General features: G+C 49.1%; 1 protein-coding gene across 2 annotated transcripts in view; it reads right to left on the reverse strand.

Annotated features, from left to right (window-relative positions):
- ITGB5 (integrin subunit beta 5) overlaps nt 1-24,218 on the reverse strand; it is a 113,117-nt gene that overhangs the window by 58,520 nt on the left and 30,379 nt on the right. For both annotated transcript variants that reach the window (XM_046001827.1, XM_046001826.1), the window contains 2 exons: nt 21,186-21,435; nt 12,155-12,323 (listed from right to left, as the gene is read on the reverse strand). In XM_046001827.1, coding sequence (XP_045857783.1) covers nt 12,155-12,323; nt 21,186-21,435 — 419 coding nt within the window. The remainder of the gene's footprint in view (nt 1-12,154; nt 12,324-21,185; nt 21,436-24,218) is intronic.

Here is a 24,218-nt window from a genome sequence, read left to right on the forward strand (position 1 = left end):
GCAGGGCCCACCCCCAGAAGAGCAAGAGCACTGGAGGGAGCACGTGCTTGGCACGCGGGGAAGAACGAGCAGGTGAGCACACGCTCAGAGTCGGAGCTAGGCGCCGCAGCCCGCCCTGGCAGGGTCAGACCTCTCCTATCAATCACTCACAATCCCAACAGCTCTCTACCATGCCTTCCAATCTCACTGGCATCTCAGTGCAAACACCTAAACACGGGAAGCATGAAGGGCTACAGGCTGGCTTGTCTGCATCGAGCTCTGGGAGCGGGAGCAAGAGCAGGGAGAGGTTGGGCAGGCCACGGGGATGGCTACCGGGAGCCGGGAGCCAGTCTGGTGACCCTGGGGCTCTGTGAGACGGTGAAGAGGAGGCCAGAGTCCACAAAACGGGGAAGTGGGAACAGAGACGGCAGACCAGGCTTTCCTGACTTTGAGAAAATGAACAAACTGGCTCCTCGAGTGAAGACAAACTTGCTGCTTTGTTTACATCTAACATCTGGCCCAAGACAGCATGGGGACCGGGCAGCAGAGGACGTGGTTTCTGTCATCATCGGGGACTGCAAAGTGTGGCAGAGGAGGAGCGTCACTCAAGAGATCAAGTACAGGCTGCCAGGGGCACCCGGGTGGCACAGTGAGGCCTCCGGCTCTTGGTTTCAGCTCAGGTCGGGATCTCAGGGTTGTGATCTCGAGCCCGGAGGTGGGCTCCGCGTTCTGCTCCTCGAGGAATCCGCTTCAGACTCTTTCCCTCTCCCCGCCCCTCCCACCTCTCTCACTCTCTCTACCAAATAAATAAATCTTTAGAAAAAGAATAGGCTTCCATCTCCCCTGCCGACCTCCAGTTTGTCTCTAGGTCCCCCTCCCTACTTCTACCCCATGGTAAGGTGGCCCCATGGAAAAGCCGTTGGGAGCAGGGAAAGCTTTTCTAGGCACCAGCTCAAAAGAAGCTGTGTTTGGCACACGAATGAGTGTGCACGGTAGAGTTCATGGTCATGACAGCCAAACAGAAAGGCAGCTGAGACGGTGTCCTGCTGGGAGTGACAGAAGACAGGCTAGAACGGGCAAGTCCAAGAACAAATGCACTAGTGGTTACTGGTTCCAGAAAGTGACTCAGCAAAGATGCAGCACCTGAAGTTTGGAAGGAGTCCCAGAGCGGGTCTTGTCCTGGCTCCCGCCCAGTGCAGGGAGCTCTCCTCTGGTGTCCCCACCACGTGCACAGGCGGCCCCCACACATATTCACCGCCCCATCCAGCAGTCCACTCCACGGCTGAGCAGAGATCTTTGTTAGAAAATTCTCCCTTACCTCGAACTCGAACCTGCTTCCCTCCAGCTATCCTAGCACACCCCCACCCCCCAGAACATCCGGAGAAGTCTAGTCCCTCCTTTGTGATGATGTCTGAGGTCAGATGTACTTTTTCCTTGGTGTCTCTCCTCCTGGTCAACGTTTAACTGACTCCTCCTAAGATGTGGTTTTCAAGTCCAGCACCATCCACTCACTCACCTCCTCTGTTCTCTCACTGTCAACGTGCATCTTAGACACAGCGCCCCCATCCCAGGCACATGCAGTTCCCGGGTCGGGGTTTGACCTCACAGAGGAAAGCGGGGCTGGGACTGGGCTCTTGCATGTGGCGCTGAATCCTCTGATGGGCTCACATGAAGCCTGTCAGTCTCCAGATCCATTCCATAGTGACTTGCTTACACACAGTGACCACAGCCAGGCATGACCAGCGAGAAGGGTAGCCTCAAGAATGCCTCAACAGGGGGCACCTCGGTGGCTCAGTTGGTTAAGTGTCTGCTTTCCAGTTGGGTCATGATCCCAGCGTCCAGGATTGAGTCCTATGTCAGCCTCCCTGCTTGGTGGGGAGCCTGCTTCTCCCTCTCCCCAGCTCATGCTCTCTCTCTCTCGCTTGCTATCTCTGTTTCTCTCTCTCTCGAATAAATAAATAAAATCTTAAAAAAAAAAAAAAAAGACTGCCCCAACAGAACAGAGTCTGGGAAGGCCTGAAATGCTGGTTCCCAGGAACTGGAGAAAAGCTGATGTCCCATTCGGCTGCCTTAAGGAACAGGGATGGAAGCCACCTGAATGTGGGCTGGCCTGCTTGTTCCGAGGCGACACATAGCTCTCTCCAGTACACGGTGCTCACATACAAGGGCTGCCTGGAATCAATGTGCCATCCCCAGGGCATTTCCAGTGAGGATGCAAACACTGGCTTTAAGTGACTGGGTTTGGAGAGCTCAAGGTCAATCTAATTAAAGTGAATGCTCACCCTACATGTAGGTATTGATACAGCCCACTGGCCTCCGTCTCCAGCCATGTGCTCCCTTGTTGCTGGAAAAGACCCACCGTCTGAAAAAGTGTCTCACCATAGCGCTGTCTGTGGGCAGAACCACTGAATTATGAGTGAGAAGGAGCAGAGTTCCCATTTTACAGAGAGGGAAGCCACCGGCAATGATTAGCATGCTCGCTCAAAGGGCTGGGCTCCACCAGCGTTCCAGTTCCAACCGTGGGACGGCAGTAGAGGTCTCCCTGGGAAGTCCTGAGGGCGGACAGAGCCACGTGGTAACCTTTCCCTGATAAACAAGAAACTCAGTCCCAGAGAAACAGCAGCATGTGCAACTGTGTTCCCCTGGGACCATGTCAGGCCTCCTCTCGTGGGAAACTGCAATGGTTCCTTAGATGAGGACTTGCTGTCCTTGGAAGCACACGCCTCCCACCCCTGTGCTCCTGTGGGACACAGCATCAGCAGGCACTCTCACGCCAAGGTGAAGAACTCCGGCCACAGAGCTGGGGGAGTGGGTCCAGTCCCAGCTCCGGCTCTGTCATTTCTAGCTGGAAAAACCTTGAGAAATGCTCAACCTTCCTAGGCATGTCTCTTCGTCCGAAGGGGATAGTAAAACCACATTCAAAAGGACGTAGTAAAATAAGCCCTTCTGAGGTACTTGGCACGAAGCCTGGCTCTCACAAAGCACGAAACCAATGGTAATCAATAACATCATCAGCAGGGGAGACCAGGAGGCAGAGAGAACAAGGGAACACCCCGAAGCAGAAGAACGCTGTGATTTGGTCAGTAGGTCCTCAGGGGCTGGCTCTGTGCTCCGCGGGTCCCGCAGGTTGTCGGGTGAGCACCTGCCTTCCAGCCAGAGTCCTGCTCATAGGGACAGGAGCTGGGGCTCAGTCATCCAGGCATCCTCACTGCACCGAGCATGGTGTCCTGCACACAGTAAGTACGCCACAAATCTTCAGAAGTATTAATAAAACACTGCACACTGCCCTTTCGGGCAAGCACTGGGACAGAAAACATGTTTGAGGGAGGAAACGAGGATGGAAAGGGGGCTGATCTGACCGGCCAGCAGGCTGACCACACAGCAGATCTGAGCTTGGGGACCACCGAGTCTGAATTCGAATACGACACATCAGGAAAACGGAGGTTAGTTCTGTGACTGGCTTCCCCAATCATGCCGACATTCAAGTCTAGTTCTGTCACTTTATGACAATAATCATGTTCCCATTAGTTGTTTTTCCTGCTTCCATCCATACTTTGCAATGAACATTTTTCTTTTTAAAATCTGTTCTGTGGCTAAACCTAAGGAGGGCAAAAGTGTAGTATTTCTTTCCTTGGGGAAAAGAAATCTTGGCCTGTGAGTCAGGACTGAGACATTCCCTTCAAGCCCAAGCCCAAGCCCAAGCAACAGATCTTGTCTGATGTGGACTTTCTGGGAGAGTCCAATCCAAATATTAGAAGAGAAACGTTTGGAATGTATGAAGCTAAACCACACGAAGTTGGTCTTTTTTTAGCAGAAACTATTAGTAGTCAAGTATCAAATACCACTGATCATCAAATATCAGTAACTTCATATGGTTCCTGCTAATGTTTACAAAGAGGTTGTTACTACCTTCTGCTGGGTCTGTGAGCTCAAATCAAACCCCGAGGACAGGGACGTCTCCCCCATCTTTCTTTCGTTCTTCCCACCGCCCCTGCCACAGAACACTCACTAGGTGGACCAATAGACACTTGCTGAGTGGGAGAATACTACTTCCGGTTCTCTTGAACATATGAAGCTCTGTGAATGACGTGGAGGCAGCCCCGTCCCACAGGAGGGTGGAGGGGCTTGGAGCCAGGGGACCTGCAGGTGCCTAAACTTAGAAGCATAAAGGAATCTGTGAGAACAAAGCCTCTGTTTGCTCCCCCAATTTTTTTAAAGATATTATTTATTTATTTGACAGAGAGAGATCACAAGTAGGCAGAGCAGCAGGCAGAGAGAGAGGAGGAAGCAGGCTCCCTGCTGAGCAGAGAGCCCGATACGGGGCTCAATCCCAGAACACTGAGCTCATGACCTGAGCCGAAGGTAGACGCTTAACCTACTGAGCCACCCACGCGCCCTGCTGCCCAAATGTTTAACGAGGGACTGTTATGTGCCAAGCAATGTGCTGGGTGCTAGGGAAATGCAGTAGTGAGAAAAGAGATGGGGTCCCTGCCTTCCGGGGGCTTACTGTCTCGAAGGGGAGGCAGACATCACTCAAGGAGTGGCCCAAACACAAAGAAACGGTAACTAAAGTAAATGTGACCAAGAGTCTGGTGCGCTGACCACAGCAAGAGGCTCCATCGGGCTTCCCTGACACACAACACAAAGTGGAGGTCTGAAACATCAGTAGGCAGATACTAGACATTCAAAGAAAAGCAGGTTTGTGGGTAAGAAGAGAGGGATGAAGAGGTGAAGCAAAGACTTTCAGGGCAGTGAGGGGTTCTATGTGATACAATCATGGGGGTTACATGTCATTGTACATTGGTCCAAACCCACGGGACGTGCAATACCAAGAGTGAACCCAGAAGTTAACTCTGGACTTCAGCGGATACCGATGTGTCAACGCTGGTTCACGGACTGTAACAAATATACCTCTCTGGTGGGGATGTTGCTGGTGGGGGAGGGGCAATGGGGCTAGAGTGGGGGTACGGATAGGAGGCATATGGAAACTCTGCATTTTCTGCCCTATTTTGCTGTGAATCTAAATCTGCTCTTACATAAAATAAAGTTTATTAATGAAAAAGTTAAAGAAAGAAAGAAAAGCAGGAATACAGGGGAGGAGTACTGCAAACAGAGAAAACAACACGTGCAACCGGCCCTACCTGAATCAGAGTACAAGAGTCAAGGTCACTATCAAGGTCATTGTGGCGGGAATGCAGACGGCAGGGGTGGAGGCTTAGGGAGAGAACAGGGCCAGAAGAACCCAAGAATCATTCCTTGTCTCTTTTCCTCTTTCCCAACAGACATTTAAAGCAGTGAAGAGCCCCTAACTTGAAATGAAAAAGTGATATCCTAGCCTCAGTCATGGAGTGGGCCTCCTACCCTCTCCCCAGGATGATTCTCCCCTGCCTTCATTAGCCAAGTGAGTCCAGGGATGTGAACACCCTCAAAACAGGCACTACAGGCTTCTGCTGGAGGACCCAAAGAGACAAAAGCTCCCATCCCCACCTGGGTGGAGTTGTAACAGTGTGTTCCCACTCCCTGTGTCAACAAGCAGCTGTTGGCAGGGTGGCCGATACCCAAAGTGCAGTTTACAGGCACCAGGCAGAACGAGGAAACAGCGCCTCAGGGATCAAAACAGTGACATGATTCAAAAATGCACAGGAGACCGCAAGGACCTGCAAACTAGAAAGCCAAGGAGAATCTTCACCACCTCGGGCAAAAAAGCCACCTGGGCTCAGACAGAGCACCCGCACACCTGCATGCACGGTCCCTGAGGCTTCCCTGAGGCTTCCCTGGGCCACTGCGAGGCGCCAGACTTCTGGTGTTTCACCGAGACACTGAGCGAGAGGAAGCACACACATGATGGGGAGGGAACAAGTCCCCCAAACTGGGGTACAGTCTGCCAGCAGAAGCCCCTCACATATGCTGATGGAGAACCCAGGCTGTGAGGACAAGGAACAGGACAGGGAGTTCCTTCAGGTAACACTGAGTGTCAGGGACAGCAGCCTTCTCCGAGAAGTACATACGTTTCTCAAACCATGCTTGGAAAAACCACACAAATCTAAGGTTTAAAAGAAATCAGGCAAATGAAGGGGGAAAAAACCCAAAAACAGAACCCCCAAAACCCAAATCCACTCTGTGGTAGGCTGGGACAGAGGAGAGAGCAGAGTGGAAACCTCTCAGAGCTGTGCCTGACTCCTGGCACGGGGAATTTCCTACCCTCTACAGGTATCTGTTGCAGCCCTGCCCTGGCAGGAGGCTCAAGAGTGAACAGCCAAACCAAGGGGGGCGCCTGGGTGGCTCAGTGGGTTAAGCCACTGCCTTCGGCTCAGGTCATGATCCCAGGGTCCTGGGATGGAGTCCCGCAACAGACTCTCTGCTCAGCAGGGAGCCTGCTTCCCCCTCCTCTCTGCCTGCCTCTCTGCCTACTTGTGATCTCTCTCTCTCTCTCTGTCAAAAAATAAATAAAATCTTAAAAAAAAAAATCTTAAAAAAAAACAAAAAAAAAACACAAGGGCTCTGAGCAAAGGGGGAGGGGCCACAGCAAGTCCTTCAGGGAAAGGAGCCCCGACCAGCACAACCGAGGATATCCTAGAGATCCTGCCTCCAATCCCACCTCCCTGCACTTTCCCGATGAGCGCTCTGACGCCCAGAGCAGTCAGCTGGCCTTCATGGAACCAGTAAGCAGCACAAGAGGCTGAGCTTGATCCCACGACGTTACTCAAAGCTGGGTCCTCCCTGCTCTGCACGGCACTGTCACTATTTCCCAAAGCACCAGGCACCAGCTAACAGTCAGGGCATGGGCTTTAGAATCAACCAGATCGGGTTCAAAGTCTGGCTTTACCTCTTACTAACAGTAAGTTTCACGAATTCTTTTTTTTTTTTTTTTAAACATTTTATTTATTTATTTGACAGAGAGAGAGATCACAAGTAGACAGAGAGGCAGGCAGAGAGAGAGGAGGAAGCAGGCTCCCTGCGGAGCAGAGAGCCCGATGCGGGGCTCAATCCCAGGACCCTGAGATCATGACCTGAGCCGAAGGCAGCGGCTTAATCCACTGAGCCACCCAGGCGCCCCAAGTTTCACGAATTCTTGTGCTGCTCAGTTTCCTTCCCAGTCAGCTGGGGACGGCCACCAGCACCACCAATACCCTGATGGACTGCTTGAGCCTCAGAGAGAACATATGCAGAACGCCTGGAGTGTAGATGAGGGCAGAACAAGGGCAGCAATGATTCTGTTTCTAGGGGTCCGCAGAATTTGGATTCCTGCAGAAAGTCTTGCCAGAGTGCCCAGCAATTCTGGGGCCGTGTCTCCATTCTAGATTAGAATGTTCTCACCAGCAAAGGCATAAAGGGACCCAAGCCAGGCCACAGACTTTTTACTCAGCATGTAACTTACTTTGTTTGCTTTGAGACTGACTCATCCACCTATTTCTGGGAGGACATATAATGCTTTAAAAATTTAACAGACAGTGCAAGGTCAGAGAATCAATATTCAGACAAAGTCTGCTGAAGGCTGTTCAGGATAAAAGCTGGGGGCCTAGAAGCTGAAGACAAAAGGGGAATGTGCTTGGTCGCATGTATCTTACTTCCTGTCTAACTGGAGAAAGCTGCCCCTAGGACCCCATGTAGCCAGGATGCGCCCGGCCAAGCTCAAATTCACAGGTCACCTCTTTAACCAAGAACAACCACAAAGGGGTGAGTGACAACTTGGAATGCAGAGCTCCTGGGCCACCCTCCCACATCCCCCCAGGCCAAGGGCAGGCTCAGCTCAGGGAGAACAGGAAAGCAACCCTAATTCCAGTCTGAACCACTCAACACACTTCTATCTACACAATTTCAGAATAAACAACCTAGAGTCAACTTCTAGAAAGTCCTGGGAGAGCAATAAAAGCGGTAATGGGGAAATTATTATTCCGACCAAGAAAGGTTTGAGCACGGTTTCTAGATAAACATAAGAAAGTAAGAACAGTAGCGTTATTCCTTTATCCAACCTAGCCAGATAGAAGACTGGAAAAAATGCCTGCATTGAGGACAGAAGCCTCCCTCAGCTGTGGACGCCTTTTAAATGGCCTATCACATCAATGTGACCTGCTGCGGGGCAAAGACTTGTACGGGTAGAATCAGGGTCCTTATCCTAAATGGAATCCTAACTAGAAATAGTTCCCTTCTTTTTGCTGAAAGAACAGCTTTCCAAGAAATATAAAGCGAGCCACAGAGGTGGGATTTGAGGTCAGGCATGTGAACATTCCATAGCCCTAAATCCCACAAGCTGATAACATTCTATGGGGGGGGGGGGGAAACCTGGGTGAGAATGAAACCAGAACAAAGAGGCCCGTGTGAGCTGCTTAAGCCTGCTATCAGCTCATCTCCAAGGGCTCAAGGGCTCACGGTCACGCTCTGCTGGCCACACTCTGCTGGCGGGTGGGATGGGGGCACAGATGGCTGTCCTGCCAGCTCTGGCCCTCATGACCCTGCTCTCCAGGCACAGTTTCCATCATGCTCGGTCTGCAGGACTGAGTGGAACAGCCTTTAATCTGAACCTGCGCCAATCATCAGGCAGAAGAAAACCCAGTAAAGAAAGTCAGAAATGCTTAGCTCTTAAAAAAAAAAAAGAAAGAAAGAAAAACCAAAAAAACTCTCAAAATCTAATTATCTTTCAAAATCTAAATATCATTGAAACAACTGATAGCTGGGATTTGCTTCAAATAACGGAAGAGAGAACGGTGAGGAACATAAATGAAACAAGGTGGGCTAGCAGTTGGTCACTGTCAAAGACAGACGACATCACATGGGTTTAATTTCACTGTTCTCTCTACTTCCGTATGTTTGAGATGTTTCATTCTAAGTAAAAAAAAAAAAAAATCATACAAAAGTAATGTAAAAATGTAGGTAAATATAAAAATCAAAAACCAGTGAAGAAAACAAAAGCCACACACAGTCCTATAACCAGAGAGAATTACTGTCAAGGCTTCTATTTGCTTCCAATCTTTTCCACATTCTTCTTTCTTTTGTTTCCAAAATAATGTCGTCTGCCTATACTGTTTTGTGACTTGCTCTCCATTCCTCGCTTACTTTATCTTGAGAATAATTCAAGTCTTTAACTGTCCTTTAAGAGTATGATAGTCACATAATCTTTCATCAAAAGGTAAGCCAAAATCTATTTCCAGTATTTGGCTTTTGTAAGTAAGGGTATGGTGAACCAGGAAGGATGACATTTCTTATACAGGTGATTCCAAGTTAAGAAAGAAATTTCTGGGGGCATCTGGGTGGCTCAGTGGGTTGGGGCCTCTGCCTTTGGCTTAGGTCATGGTTCCAGGGTCCTGGGATCCAGTCCTGCATCGGGCTCTCTGCTCAGCGGGGAGCCTGCTTCCTCCTCTCTCTCTGCCTGCCTCTCTGCCTACTTGTGCTCTCTCTCTGTCAAATAAATAAATAAAATCTTAAAAAAAAAAGAAAAAGAAAATTTCTGGATATGTCCCCAAACATAATCCAACAGCATACAGGCAAAGGAATAGTAAGGGAGAAGCTGCTGGCTCCCAGACTAGATCACTGTGAGCACTTACTAACTTTCCAGGTACCTGCTGTGGCCAAGGCCATGGTGGGAGGAAATGGCAACAGACATAAAACTGAAACATGGTCATGAAGCGCCTCTCAGGCAACAATTCACAAACCAGATCCACGCAAGGAGTTCAAAACATCTGCCAGCATCTCTGAAATGCTCAAGTCTTGAAATACTAAGTTTCCAAAGGCAAGGAGATTTGCAGGGGCCTGGGGTGGTACAGGAAGGCTCTGTAGGCAAAGGAAAGGATCCAGAGGCTTCTCGGAGACCCCCGTGCCTCCAACACTCAATCAGCCATGCCAATGATGCTAACAGAACTAACAGAACTGACATCGCTTAGTCCTATCGCTGCATTCTTCCCCCGGAGCCTTCAAGATGATTTCTTCCCTCCAAAAAAAGAAAATCCACAAAATTCTCAGGACGGGGAGATGAGAGGGATCTTGTTTCCCTGCATTGTTTGTCCCCGCCAAGAAGTCGATTTGGCAGAATACCCACGAAGACAACACCTCATACCATCAGTCTGAGTGCCAGATGTAATTTTTCTTTCTGAAGCAAATCCGTAAGTGGCCCATTTTGTGACACATGGTAACTAACGACTGAGAGCTGGACACGTTCTAGGTATGTTCCGTCTGGCCTTCCTGGACTCCCGCGAAGCACCGGGAGCCTCTGAATCAGACTGTGTGGCTCTGGCCAGCAGCTGGGAAGGGTCACGCTGCAGCCGTCCTGGACAGGAGCCACGGTGAGACCTCCTCTAGAGGCGGCCCAAGGACGCAGTGAATGACAGCAGAGCTGCTGTGGGACAGGAAGAGGACTGAAGGAGACCGGGTTCTCTTCCCATCTCCCTCCCTTTACCCCTCCCTGTCTACCATTTCCATTTTTTATTTCAGAAAGGGCAACCGTGGCTCTCTTAGCACTCGATCAAGGATGGAGTAGAGAAAAAATCACCCTGAACACACACTCTCTGAGGTCAGAAACTAGGTAAGTGGGCAACTAAGTGCTTGTCACTTAGCATTCGAATAGCAGCCTCTCCAAACTGAGTTCCAGCCCTCTTTCCCAGCCCTCCGCAAACACAGGGGTCCCAAGGATTGCCCTAAGGTTGCTGAGCCACCAAAATTCTCAAGAGCATCATCATTTACACATGCTCTACGTTGACTACTACGGAAAAATTATAAAAGTATGTGCGGGGATAGCAAATTCACAAGTGTTTTTTTTTTTTAATCTTTTGTTGTTGTTACTGAGTTGTTTTGACTGTAGAAATTAACTTAAGAAAAGGTTATTACCTAACAAGACTTGGGAAGGATATGGAGAAAAAAGAACTCATGCATTGTTGGTGGGAATAGAAATTGGTGTAGTCACTGGAAAATCAGAGGGAGGCTCCTCAAAAAATTGAAAACATTAATACCGTATGATCCAGTAATTCCACTACTGGGTATTTACACAAAGAAAATGAAAACAGATGAAAATATCTATGTACCCCCCATGTTTACTCCAGCATTATTTACAATAGCCAAGACTTGGGAAAAACTGAAGTGTCCATCAACAGACAAATGGTTAGATACACACACACACACTGGAGTGTTACTCAGCTATAAAAAAAGAATGAGCTCTTGCCATTTGTGACAACATGGAGGGACCTAGAGTGTATTACACCAAGTAAAACATGTCAGAGAAAGACCGATTACCATATGATTTTACTTATATAGAATCCAAAAAAACAAAACAAATGAACACACAAACAAAAAGCAGAAAATAGACCCATAGATACAGAGAACAAACTAATGATTGCCAGAGAAGAGGGCAGTGGGGAGGGGGCGATGGGCAAAAAGCGTGCAGAGAGGGAGATACAGGCTTCCAGTTCTGGAAGGAATAACTTCCAGGGATAAAAGTTTCGGCGTAGGGAATGACGTCAGTGGTGTGATTACAGTGTTGTACAGTGGAGGACGGTAGCCGCCCCGTGATGAGCACAACAACACAATGCACACACTTACCGAGCCACTATGCTGTACACCTGAAACTAATGTAACGCCATGTGCCAACTCTACTCCAATTAAAAAAAAAAAATGAAGTTATTACCAACATTCCATTTATATATTTCACTGAGATTGGAACCTCTCAAAGCATGAGTTCACTTCTGACCTAAGTCCATGTCCTCCCTCTGGATTCATATATCACAGAAAAAGCTGGTGGGGAAAACAAACAAACAAAAAGGCAACCTCAGACGACACGCAATTCTCCTCTTCAGCTGGATTCCCTCATACAGCGATCTTTAAGATTTACCAAAACTGGGCCAGAAAGCTCAACAAGCTTCTATGCACAGGGCTTGAACTTTACCTTTTTCCCCTGAAAAGAAGCAGATGAGCTAAAATATAAACACAGAGCAGCTGTCTTCTGGCAAAGACAGCATCCCATTGCGCAGAGCCACACCCTGACACAGAGACATGCACCAACCCTGCCCGGTCCCTGAGCCCCAGCCGACGGGACGGAACTGCTCCGCATCTCCCCAAGGGCCCCTGAGCTCACCCTCTGGTTGAAGAATGGACAGGAACCGCAGGCTGGGGTGGCTCAAAATCTGCCACCTCCCACTGGCAGTGCCAACACCCGCCCACACGTAGGGATGGCACCAGTAAGAAAAGTTACCTTGCAGACAGCCGCCTGGAGAACGGCATCAAAGCCCCCCTCAGGCGCGTCGCGGTTCCGGGACACCCGCTGTTTGCGGACCTCCTCGTTGAAGCTGTCCACTCTGTCTGTAAGAGGCAGCAGATGGCGAAACCCAAAGGATGGGACGCAGTTTGGGAATAACTTGTAACTGGAGAGAAAGAAAAGGAGAGTCACTTTCTAGCACTGTTAAGTAAATCCTGAACCACCAAGCACTCAGTGTGCTCACGGAGCGCTTCGAGCAGCCCTAGTCAGTATTCCCCACCCTCCGAGCAGCCCTAGTCAGTATTCCCCACCCTCCTGCAGTGTGCCCCAGGGACAGGCAGCATGGAGCAAAGAGAAACAACAAGGTTCTTACTCTACAAACATCAAGGCCTAAGCTATAGGCAAGTCGGCATATCCAGGTTGTTCAGTGAACGGAATGGACAAACGGTTGGAAAAAAGCAGCAATAATCATGGTTACTCCACATGGGGGAGCCCTGCCGTGGGCCTTGAAAGATGCAGGGGACCCATGGCACAGGCACCACGGCCCAGGCAGCACAGCAAGGCAGGCTCTTCTGCCCAGGGATGGTGGGCAAAGTCAAGTGAGAGCAGCCTGAATGGGGGTCTGCTTTGAAGCCAGCTTCCCACATCCCCTCTGCTGACGCCATGTGCCAAAACATCGCAGAACCCCTTTGTGCCGACCCACACAGAGACACCGCGACATCCCGGTGCACGAGCACATGTCAATGGAACAGGAGTGAATGGATTCTTTCCGCTACTTCACGTGTTGGTAAATCGTGCAGTGATAAACGATCAGCTCTCCTCAATGCAGCAGAAATCCTTCAGAAACTAACCATCTGCAAATGGAAGATTAGCTCTGGCAGCCGGGGAAGAGGCAAGCACGGCATCTCGAGAGCAGGTGGGCACTGCCTCTTCCTCCCACAAGACCGGACAGTCTCATCTGCAGTCTGCAGTAGAGATCCCAATGTTAGGAGTTAGCTGGACAGTGAGGGCGTCAGGGCCGGGGTCCCCAAGCAAAGATGGAGTCAGGATAGCTACAGTGAAACAGCACTGATGTCCTGTTTGGCAGCTTAGACAGGACTGCATGAACATTCTACTCTGCAGCCTTTGCAGAAATGACCTCTGCAAACTGTTCTAAAATAAGATAGCTAACCACAACAGCATGCGTCACTATCACTGGCAAGGGGCAGTTAAGACATAAGCCCCCAGATGTCAGCATAAAAAGGACCATCAGCACGTGGACATTAACAGGTAGACAGAAACGTGACCAAAGCCCTGATTGGCATGACTCAGCACACCCTGAATGCTTAAGAAAGCTCTGCAAAAGACTTCATAAAAACCCTCAAACTCAGGAACTCCGAGGGTCCCCCTCCCTCTCCGGGAGCTTTGTACTTCTGCTCAGTAAACTTGCTTGGCTGCCCACCACTCTTTGGTCTACCACGTCATTCTCCGAACTGGCGTGACCAAGAACTGTGGGCACTAAGGGGACAGAAAATCCTGTAGCACCAAGTGGCCCCATACCTGGAGGAAGTTAGATCCCGTATCTCCCTGACATAGGAAGAGAGGCCTTACGCTGTTTCACAAATGGATTCTCTAGGGGAGAGGCGGGAGGGGAGAGGGTCCTGGCACAGAGCAGCACACACGCCAGAGCCCTGTGGTAGGAGAAAACATGGGGAGCCTGAGCACAGGGAGGCTGGGGAAGTGCAGGGGGGGAATGAGGGTGAGGCTAGGCCAAGGGGAGGCTGGGAAGGCAGACTGAAAGAGACCACGCAGGTGTGTGGCCTCTCTCAGAATAAAAGAAAAAAAAACTACTAATGGAGAGGCATGGCGGTAAGGCTTTATAATCCAATTTAAGCCATGTGCATGGGAAGGGAAACAGGCTTAGCAACTATTAGGGGATCCTGCCTGACTGCTGCCAAGCAGCAGCATCCAGGGCAGGTCTGGACAGGCTCCCTTTCTCCAAGTGAGAGGCAACCTGTAGCTTTCTAAGAGGCCATTCCATTCTCCCGTGGGACCTGCGGTGTGTCCTCTGTCCACCAGGCCACAACAAATCAGCCCTGGACAGAGCTGACCCCACTGCCACTTGGCTCTTTCTGGATGGAGGGTGGGAGTTGCCTGCTTCTCTACATCTGCCTCCCCTTTGTTTCACTCCCTCCCTCTTTCTCAATTCACCTAAGCCTTGCGCGTTCTAGAACCCAGGCCACTCAAACGTTTTATCCCCATTTCATTCTGCCATGAAGGGAAGGTCATGGAAATGCTATTCCCGGCTGGAAGAAGGAAAGGAGCGGCGGTCCCATCAGCAGTTATTACAAACGGACAAATGGACAGATGCAGGGGGAAGTATATATACACCAACTCCCTTCCTCCAAGCCACTACGCCTCTCTGTGTGGTTCTGGTGCACAAATGGGACTTCAGGCGTGTGTGCGTGCATGTGTGTGTGTGTGTGTGTGTTGGCTTGGTTCATCAAGTGGGTTGAGGAAAGGGAGGAGAGGAGCAGGACAGTAACTGTCGTTCAGTGAGAAAGCCGGAGAAGCTGTGGAAAGCTCACCAAAATGAGCTTGGCATCTTTTACCCTTTCCCTCTCATTCCCACTAGCCACATTAAGTAGGTCTATCTTTACCTGAAGAATTACTATTAAATAATCAGGAACTAGACAATGTGTTTGCCAGAGAGAAGTCTTCATGGCAGAGAAATTACTATAATCAATCAGTCACCTCTTTGTGAGGAGACAGCTTTGTCCCACTGAATGTCTCACAGTCACTAAAATACAATGTCCTCTGTGACTAGTTATTTAATTTAACCCCTGGAAGGCCTGAGTGAACTGAAGGTCTGGGTGTTTGGGGGCCTAACGCCGAGAAACGTTCAAACCCGCACCTTGTGTCTGCCCGGAGAGCCCTGTTTAGGGCCATGTATAGGGAGTTACTAAATTAAGAATCATGAAGCAGCTAGGTAAATAAAGTGCATAGGCTTAAGTTGCCTGAGGGGAGCACGTACATATGAAAACAGATTGCAATTTAAAGACACCAGATCCAGGCAAATCCAGCAAACAATCCAAAGCTTCAGGATAACATTACGGGATAAGCTGATGTGGAAAGAGCTCCCTTCTTACTGCAAATATTTAGAACTGCTGGATAACATAAAATCTGTCAAACTGTCAACACGTAAATGTTAATATGGAAGCTTAGCAGGGAAATCCCAGGTACCAGAAATGAAGGGGGAAAAAATCGTTCAACAAATGAGCACGCTTAGGAGATAGGTGGGCCTGGGGAGAGCTCAGGCCGAGGAGATCCGGGATGTGTCAGGACGGATCGGGTGGAGGTCCTAAGGGCTGGGGGCGGGAGTCGAACAGGGACAGATGGAGCCGGGGAACGGGGCTTCTCCGCCCAACGCTGAGCACCACAAAGCGCTGCTCTGTCACCAACGTCAAAGACAAAAATTCCAGCCACTGGCCTGGAAAAGAAGCAAGGAAGAGCCACTCCAGGCCCAGAGCGAGATGAATCACCCATAAAAATTGTTCACTCCAGACCCGAGCAAGTCAGAAGTCACTGTTTTTATGGTGAAGGAGTGTCCAACTGAGACGAACAGGAAAACTTGTCCCATGGAGACCCAGAGGATCCCGGCGGCAGCAGGCAGACACGCCAGCCGGCACGCCAGGGGCCGAGATGCTCCGCGGAAAAGCAGGGCTGGCGAGGAAGCGGATGGCGAAGTTCTGGACCCCACAAGAAACAAGCCACGGGAAGGAAGGTCCACAAACCCAACAAACAGGAAGAGCTGCTGTTCTAGAAACGGGGTAACAGAATGATCGAAGCACGGTAAGACGAGGTACTTCAGACAGCAAAGGAGAGGAGAGAATAGATACCAAAAGCTAAAACAGGGTATTATTAGAAGGAAAAAGAGTCAGAAGGCTCTGGGCTGGGGCGGCGGGGGCGGAGAGAAAAAAATCGGTGTCAAAAACAGAAGTTTGGAATAGAACCAACTGAAAAATACAGTCAATGACAGAAAAAACAAATCATCAGTGTATGGATGAAGCCTAGAAGAAATGTCCTATTATGGAAATTAGTGTTAGAAAATGAAGGGGGGCGTCCAAGAGGAAATGTCTACGAATAGTCAAGAATAAAAACATGTATTCTCGGGCTAAACATGCAGACCAGATTCTGAGCAATGTAAAGGAAAGTCAGTTCAATCTAGACACACTAAAATGTGTATCATTACAGAATAGGAAAAACACAGGAAAATATTAAAAGCCACCAGAGAGAAGGCAAACCATCAGATGGACAGCAGACTTCTCATCGGCCACAAGATATGCCAGAAGACAACGAATCATCCCATCAGGGTGGGGAAGGAAGACTCTGAGCCCTTGGAAGAAATGCAGGAAGGGTAAGAAAAACAAATAATGAAGGATGAAATGTGTTATCTCAATTGTACAGATTTTCGCATGTATATTTCCACTTGTGTGTGTGTGGCAAGAACATTAAGATCTACTCTCTTAACTTCCAAGTATACAAGTATGTGTTCCAAGTCTAGTATCGCCAACGATCGTAACTGTGCTCTACATCACATCCCCAGAACAAATTCATCTTTTAAGTGGAAGTCTGTATCTTTCGACCAAAGTCTCCCTGTTTCCCCCACCTCCCAGCCCCCAGCAACCACCAGTCTACTCTGTTTCTATGAATTTGGCTTTTCTAGATTCCACATATAAATATGATATGACATGTATTTCTTTTCTTTTTTTAAAGATTTATTTTTGAGAGAGCGCGAGAGAGCATGCACACAAGTTTGGAGTGGGGAAGGGAAGAGGGAGCAAGGGTCTTAAGCAGACTCCCCACGAAGACCAACGCAGGACTCGATCCCACAACCCCAAAATCACAACCTGAGCCGAAACCAAGAGTCAGACGTTCAACCTACTGCACCTCCAGGAGCCCTGAGACATGACATATATTTCAACAACAGCCTGATACCCCTGGCAAAAGAAAGTATGTTGGGGACCAGAGATGACACAGTGCATTCATCTTCAAATCCTGTATCAGTGAACATGACATGATTTTTCCCAGTGACACTCTTCCTGTTACTCAGAATAGCAATTAAACAGTTCTTTAATCTGATGATTAAATTATACTATGTCTTTTTTTCTTATTATGGCAGCCCTGGTACTATTTACTTCAGTTCTAGCATTTCTAGCACATTCTAAGATAGAAAGGGATGAGTCCAGGGCTTTGATTCTTTGGCAGAAATGTCTGGAGCAAGAGAAGGACAAACCTCAGGAAAGCCCCATGAAAATCTAGCTCTCTTGTCGTTGAGGTGTCCCACAGAGGTGGTAAGTCCCTCCCTCCTGACTCTATCCTCCCAAAACTTCCTGGGGGATACTGCTGTTCTCACTCCCACAGGGGAGAGAAACCCAACTGAAGGAGCCACTGGAGCCTGAAGAACCCCGTGACCTTCCCCCAGACACTAGCTGAGGGAAAAGCACAGGCAAGATCACAGACAGTGTGCCCCGAGCCAGGGATGAAAGCAAACCAGCAAGGTGGGCCAGCTGGGACACAAGATAGTGTTAGGACAGCAGTGGCCAAGCATGGGGTTCAAGCCCAGCACCACCGGACCTCCCCATTGTTCTAGAAAACCTGCAAATCCTGGTTCGTCTTCTTTTGTTTTTTTTTTTGTTTGTTTGTTTGTTTTTAAGATTTTATTTATCTGAGAGAGTGTGAGCGGGGAGGAGGAGCAGAAGGAGAGGTAAGCAGACCCTGCACCACACCCGGAGCCCGAAGCAGGACTCAGCGTGGGGCTGGATCCCGCCACCCCAAAGTCATGACCTGAGCTGAAATCAAGAGTCAGACGCTTAACCGACTGAGCCACCCAGGTGCTCCAATCCTGGTCATTCTTAGTTAGATCTTCTGTTTCTTTAAATGCTGGTAACTAATTCACAGTGCCATTGAAACTCAGAAAGGCAAACAAAGCACACACCGGCTGGAACAGCCACCTTGTGCTGTTCTCCCACAAGCAGCGGGAATCTCCGAGACCTGGGACCCCACCGCAGTCCACTCCCTGGCTGAGATTAACCTCGGCCTGTCTCATTGAGCCACAGAGTGACTCCCTGATGTGATGCGCAGCTTGGAGAAGAGAGATTTGCCTAACTGGGCCCTGATGTTTCCTTCAAAACTCCCATTCTTCACTAGATTTCCTGTCTTGCAGTCTTTCAGTGTGGCCGTGCTCACTGTGAAGACCTTCACTGTCCACAGCTGGTTCTGCCTTCTAGGCCCAGAGGGGGACTCTGGAAAAGCAGCATGTAACAACCTGGAATATTCGAATGCTGAGTTCCCAGAGTCAGTCCTTCATCCTCTCCAGGCTTCCAATGTAGCATATCTCACAGTGAAAGGAGGAGGGTCCTGGGAAAATGACTGTGGAGACACTCCCCTCTGTCTGCAGACAGGGCCCACTCACAGGACAAAGGTGAAAAAGAAAGTAGACAGCATCACTATTCTTGATGAATTGGAAAAGATTTTTGGGTTTTTTTGGTTTTTTTTTTTAAGATTTTATTTATTTGGCAGAGAGAGAGAGCACAAGCAGGGGGAGCAGTAGGTAGAGGGAGAAGCCGACCACTTGCTGAGCAGGGAGCCAATATGGGGCTCTCTCCCAGGACCCTGGGATGACGACCTGAGCTGAAGGCAGATGCTTAAAGGACTGAGCCCCCCAGGCGCCCTGAAAAAAGTTTTGGTTAGGATGCTGTTGCACCTGGTCAGCAGCAAAACTCCAACCAGAGGACCTCTGGCACTGAGACTCGGCTGAAGGGGCCTTGGAATCAGGACCAGACTAACAATGCCAGCAGTCATCCGTGGCCAGGAGGAAGCTAAACCCAGCAAATGATGACACCTGGGCCTCTTCCCAGTTAAGGAACTTAGATTCACTTTTGTACTTAAACCTTTTTCTTATTCATTGATTTTCCCACCCCTGTGTCAGTTCCCAAGCCTTAAGGGAAGGCTGAAGGGAGCTTCAAGGAGAGTGCACAGAGGGTCCAGAAAGATGAAGGAGAACATCCGTTATCAGCACGAACACCACCACGTGCCGACCACCCAGCCCACTGCAGGGCTGGGAGCTGCTGAGGCTGCTGAAGATAAGCGGGGGAGTTGGGCAGGTTCAGGGGACAGCTCCCTTCCTCCCTGGGGCAGCCAAGTAACCCAAGGATGGAAAATGCTACCGTAAGGCAGAAAGGCTGGGATCCGAATCGCTGCTTGAAGGAGAGCCATCAGGAAAAGCAGCTCAACCCTCACCAGACTTGATACAAGCAAGAAATAAACCTAGATGGTGCTGAGCCATGGCGATGCAGGGGCTGTGTGTCACAGTAGCATTGCCCAACACTGCCCTTGGGCAAGTTCCTTGAGGATCAGGTGGTCTGGGAATGGGTATTGGCCTTTGGACTGGACTCAGGAGGAGCTTCTGTGCTGTCGTGTGACGTGGATGGGCAAAAGCAAGCACAGTGTCACCGAGACTACAGACTCTGAAACAGTTTGACTTCACTCATGCTCCAAGAACCCCCTTACTAGTGGTGTAATCTCGGGTCAGCTTTTTATTCAAAGTATCCGTGTCCTCATCTGCGAAGCATGGCTCACATCTACCAGAGGGACCTCAAAAGACTGTCATGAGATTTAAATGAGATGACCCATATGGTGCAAAGCATTTCATGTGGTGCTTGACACTTGGTAAGAACCTAAGTCTTTGCCGTTTCTTGTCCAGTAATGACTCTGGGGCCTCACAGCCCAAAGCCTGACTCGAGTTGAATGTGGGGATGGGAAAGAAAGAGCTGGAAGTTACCACTCGTTGTCACAGACCACATCATCCTGACATTTCAAGGGAACCATTACAAGACTAGAAACAAACCAACCCAGAGGTTGCCTTAGGGGAGCTGGCGGCTGTGACCCCCCAACCTCCCCATGCCTTATCACAAGTACACGACAGAGGAGTCCTGGTCACCAGTCCTGCTTCCTCTTCTTCCTGGGCACAGCCAAACTAGCTTCCAGCCTCCTTGTTAGAACTCCCTTCAACCTGATAAAATGTAGGCACAGAAGCAGTAAAAGCCACTCAGCCCTGGCCCATAAGCTCCACCTCTGAGCAATCGTCCAGACACAGGGAACTTCAAAATCACATGTGGAAGGTGAAGAAGTACAGGGCACACGGAGCCTGGGTCCCTGAGACCCTGCTTGGAAGAGAGGTGTCCACTGATCAGGAGACCCATCTGGATTTAGGTGGGCAGGAAATAAACTTTTTTTTTTTTTTTTTTTTTTTACCATTTTATTTATCTGACAGAGAGAGAGAGCACACGTGTGCACAAGCAGGGGGAGCTACACAGGGAGAAGGAGAAGAGGACTCCCCACTGAGCAGGGAGCCTGATGTGAGGCTCAACCTGAGATCATGACCTGAGCCGAAGGCAGACGCTTAACCGACTGAGCCACCCAGGCACCCCAGGAGATAAACTTCTACCGTGACATACTTTTGGATTTGTTTGTTGTGGCAGTTAGAAATTCCTGCTCTCAAATAACCTGTCAAATATTTTCTAGTTGGAGTACTTGACTTACATTGGGAAAAAAAAGTCATACCTTTAAAACACAGCAGTTCCATTTCATTTTGTCAATGTGAGTTCTATTTACATAAACAATAAATAATTCACTTCTCCCCAAGCACCTCAGGCACCCCAAGCAAGAGGAAAGTTTCCACTGTCCTGCCTGCTCTTTCCCTGAACACCTGGGTGCTCACCTCCTGAGAGCACTGTCTTCATCTGGAAAATGGTGCTGTTGTCAGACAGGCAGGAAAACAATGAGCTATGATCATCAACCTTCCTACAGCCTTGCAACTGTTCAAGTCTCCACACATAGTGGGAGCACAGAACTGGGTCATCACTGATCAGTCTGCTCCCCCACTGCCCCCGTTAAGTCCTCCTTAGTCCTTTCTTTGGGATAAGTTTTCCTGTGACTCTGTTCTTCCACCCTTAAATACCCAACAGAAGGACAACTGGTCACTCACCCAATGCATGGATTGGTCTGGTACCTCGGCGCTGTGTAGGAGAAAGGGGAGATGTTCTTGTCTACAAAAGACCCAAACCCCAACCGGAAGTTGCTGGTGAGCTTCCTCATCTCCTCAGCGAGCTTGGTACCCAGGTTCCGGATGTTGTCCAAATCGTCCTTCATGGACAGGGAGAGGTCCATCAGGTAGTACAGGTCCACAGGATAATCCTCCACCTGTCGAACCTGCAGCTGGAAAGTCGTCTTGTCACCTGTGCCAACAGAGAGGCCATGCTCGTTAGAGGTCAGCCAACTTGCTGGGGACTGAAGGGATGGATTTTGCTTCTAAAGCCGGTCCCCCTTACTTTTCTTTAGTGACTGCATGCCTCTCAGAAGAAATACTGTTCCTGGAAGTGGCATTACGGTGCTGAAGGGGAAGTTCTAGGTTCTAGGCTCTCTTTCCAAATACTCGGCTCAGGAATTTTTTTTTTTTTAAAGATTATTTATTTATTTGACAGAGAGCGATCACAAGTAGGCAGAGAGAAGAAGGGAAGCAGGCTTCCTGCTGAGCACAGAGCCCAGTGCAGGGCTGGATCCCAGGTCCCTGCGATTATGACCTCAGCCGAAGGCAGAGACTTTAACCCACTGAGCCACCCAGGAGCCCTTTGGCTCAGGATTTTTAAGGAAACTCTTTAACAACTATTCTCCTCAGTGCTGTTCTGTTTTGTCAGCAAAAAAGGGCAGTTGGTGGACAAGGAACCAGACAATTCCATGGACGCAGATCAGGAGACAGTCGCCCACCAACCACACACCAACTTCAGAGAAAGGAGCGGCCAAGTTGCAAACATGGTGGGGAGGAGATTGTAAAGGTGTGAATGAAACAGAAAAGAGGGAATAAACAAAAGGAGGTACTAGCATGGGTGACTAAGAAATAAGATGGGAAGAGAGAGGTACAGGGCAAGGGGAAGTGGGGACACACGATTCCTTCACATACCCCAAAGAGCAAAAATATTTACGCTTCTGTCACTTTTTCTATTTCCCTAGCCACTTATAAACAATAGTATTTAGTTCTTGGGCATATCTGACACTGGGATATCACAGACATAAATTATTATCATCAGAAATTATATGTATAAATACAGGAAGACAAATTCCAAATTTTAGCACCATCAGAATGAAGGGAGAAAAGAAAGAGAAAAAGAAAAAAAAAAAACACTACTATATTTGTCTACCAGCTACAAGAAAGAGAAAATAATTTTTGGTTCCACAGTAAGAGTCAGAGACAAAAGAGAAGGAGGAATTAATTCAGAGGGAAAGAAACGAAGAGAAAAGCCCATGTCAGCCCTCCTAGGGCTTACAGAAGGCCCAAGTCAGCGCCACACCCGGGGACTCATGCCAGGATAATGATGCTAAATCATTTCACAGGCTCTAAAAACACATCATTTAGAGCCAACTTCCAGAAGCAATCATACCAAGTAGTTCTATCTGCCCTTGAGCTAACTCGTTTTTCAGAGGCACCAAGATGTCCTTCAACTCTCTGGGCAGGAGAGCTGTACACACGTTTGAATTCTGGACAGACACGCTGTGTTCAGAGGTGCAACAGTGAAGTCCGCCTTTCCTACCCAGAGAGTCCACGGCCGGTCTGTGGGCAGTCACCACCCAGGGAAGCTCGTCTCTCACCTTAAGCTGACCAGCAGCAAGCAGAAGTCCTCTTAAACTTGCAGGATAGGGACCCCAATCCCGTGTGCTCCCTCTCCTCCTCCCACCCAGATAAGCACGTGGCACTAACTAGACCACAGAGATTCAAAGGACCAAGTTCCAGCTCCGTCCCTTGACCACGGGTGCAACCTGAGCCTCGGTGCCCTTGGGGATACAATGGAAATAACAGCGCAGTCCTGATTAAGGCTACGAAGAGCTCATGTGGAGAACATGTTTTGTAAGCAGCAGAGGCCTGCATAAATGAAGCATAATTATTATAATTACTATTTGTTGCCTGAGTGACAGCACCGAGCCTGCTTCCCTGGACCTGTCTTTGCGTGTACTACTCTAGCTTCCTCGAGACTGACGTAGTTTGGGTTGCCTGTTGATAGGAGCCTATTTTTAAAAACCATCAGAATCTGACTCAAGCAGAAGAATGCTGGAGATTTCTTCCAAAATGAATTCTGGACGGCTACAGTGTCTGCCTCTGCCTCTGTCCCACCAGAAAGACTGAGCACGTCCCAGCACTGAGCACTCCCCAGTCCTGGATGACACATCATGGTGGGGAAGGGGCAGGAGGGAAGAGAACTTGGGGAAGGAGAGTGCCTCCTTGGCCTTGGCTTAGGCAGACCACAGACCACCCACGGGCAGAGCCTATGATGCATGTCTGTTCTGTCCAGTCTGTCCAATCCCATGACCTCTTCAGAAAGGCTTCTGCATTTTCTGTCATCTATGCCCTTCCCCCAAAGTTCCCAACTACATCTTCGTTTATCCAGAATCCACTTTTGTGGACTGTGAGTACAGCACTAATGAGCCCTTTAGGACCAGGAAGTCCGAAACTTCCTTGGGCTTGGACTTGGGGACGTGCCTGTGGGAGAGCAGAGGGTACTGGGCTTGGAGAACGAGAGCTGAGCTGGAATTCAGACCTTGTCACCGAGATTTTGGGAGACTTCAGGCTCCTCTAAATTTTCATCTCAGTTCTAGACGGGTAAAATGGGAGGATGTTAATTACTGTGGGGATCAAACAAGACAACGTATCCTAGCATCATACAAATGCCTCTACGCCAGGAAGACTTCCACCTGGGTTCCCCCCAGAAGCCAGTTATTAAAGCAATTTCCTGTAGGGATAAAAAGCGAGACAGAAAATTCTGCCAGAAACTTGAGGAGTGTGAATGACTATAGCTTTGGGCATTACATTTAACTCCACATTTTCCAGAAAGGGAAACAAGGTGGGACCACACATCTGTGTGTGCTCAGCAGGCATCTGCTCTGAAGTGAGAAAACTCTTGACATCAAATTCTAAGAGAAACTGATTTAGAGAATCAGTTTGGTTCTCAGAATCAGATTCAGAGAAACT

This window comes from Meles meles, chromosome 4, assembly GCF_922984935.1.
Source record: "Meles meles chromosome 4, mMelMel3.1 paternal haplotype, whole genome shotgun sequence".
Classification (NCBI taxonomy): domain Eukaryota; kingdom Metazoa; phylum Chordata; class Mammalia; order Carnivora; family Mustelidae; genus Meles; species Meles meles.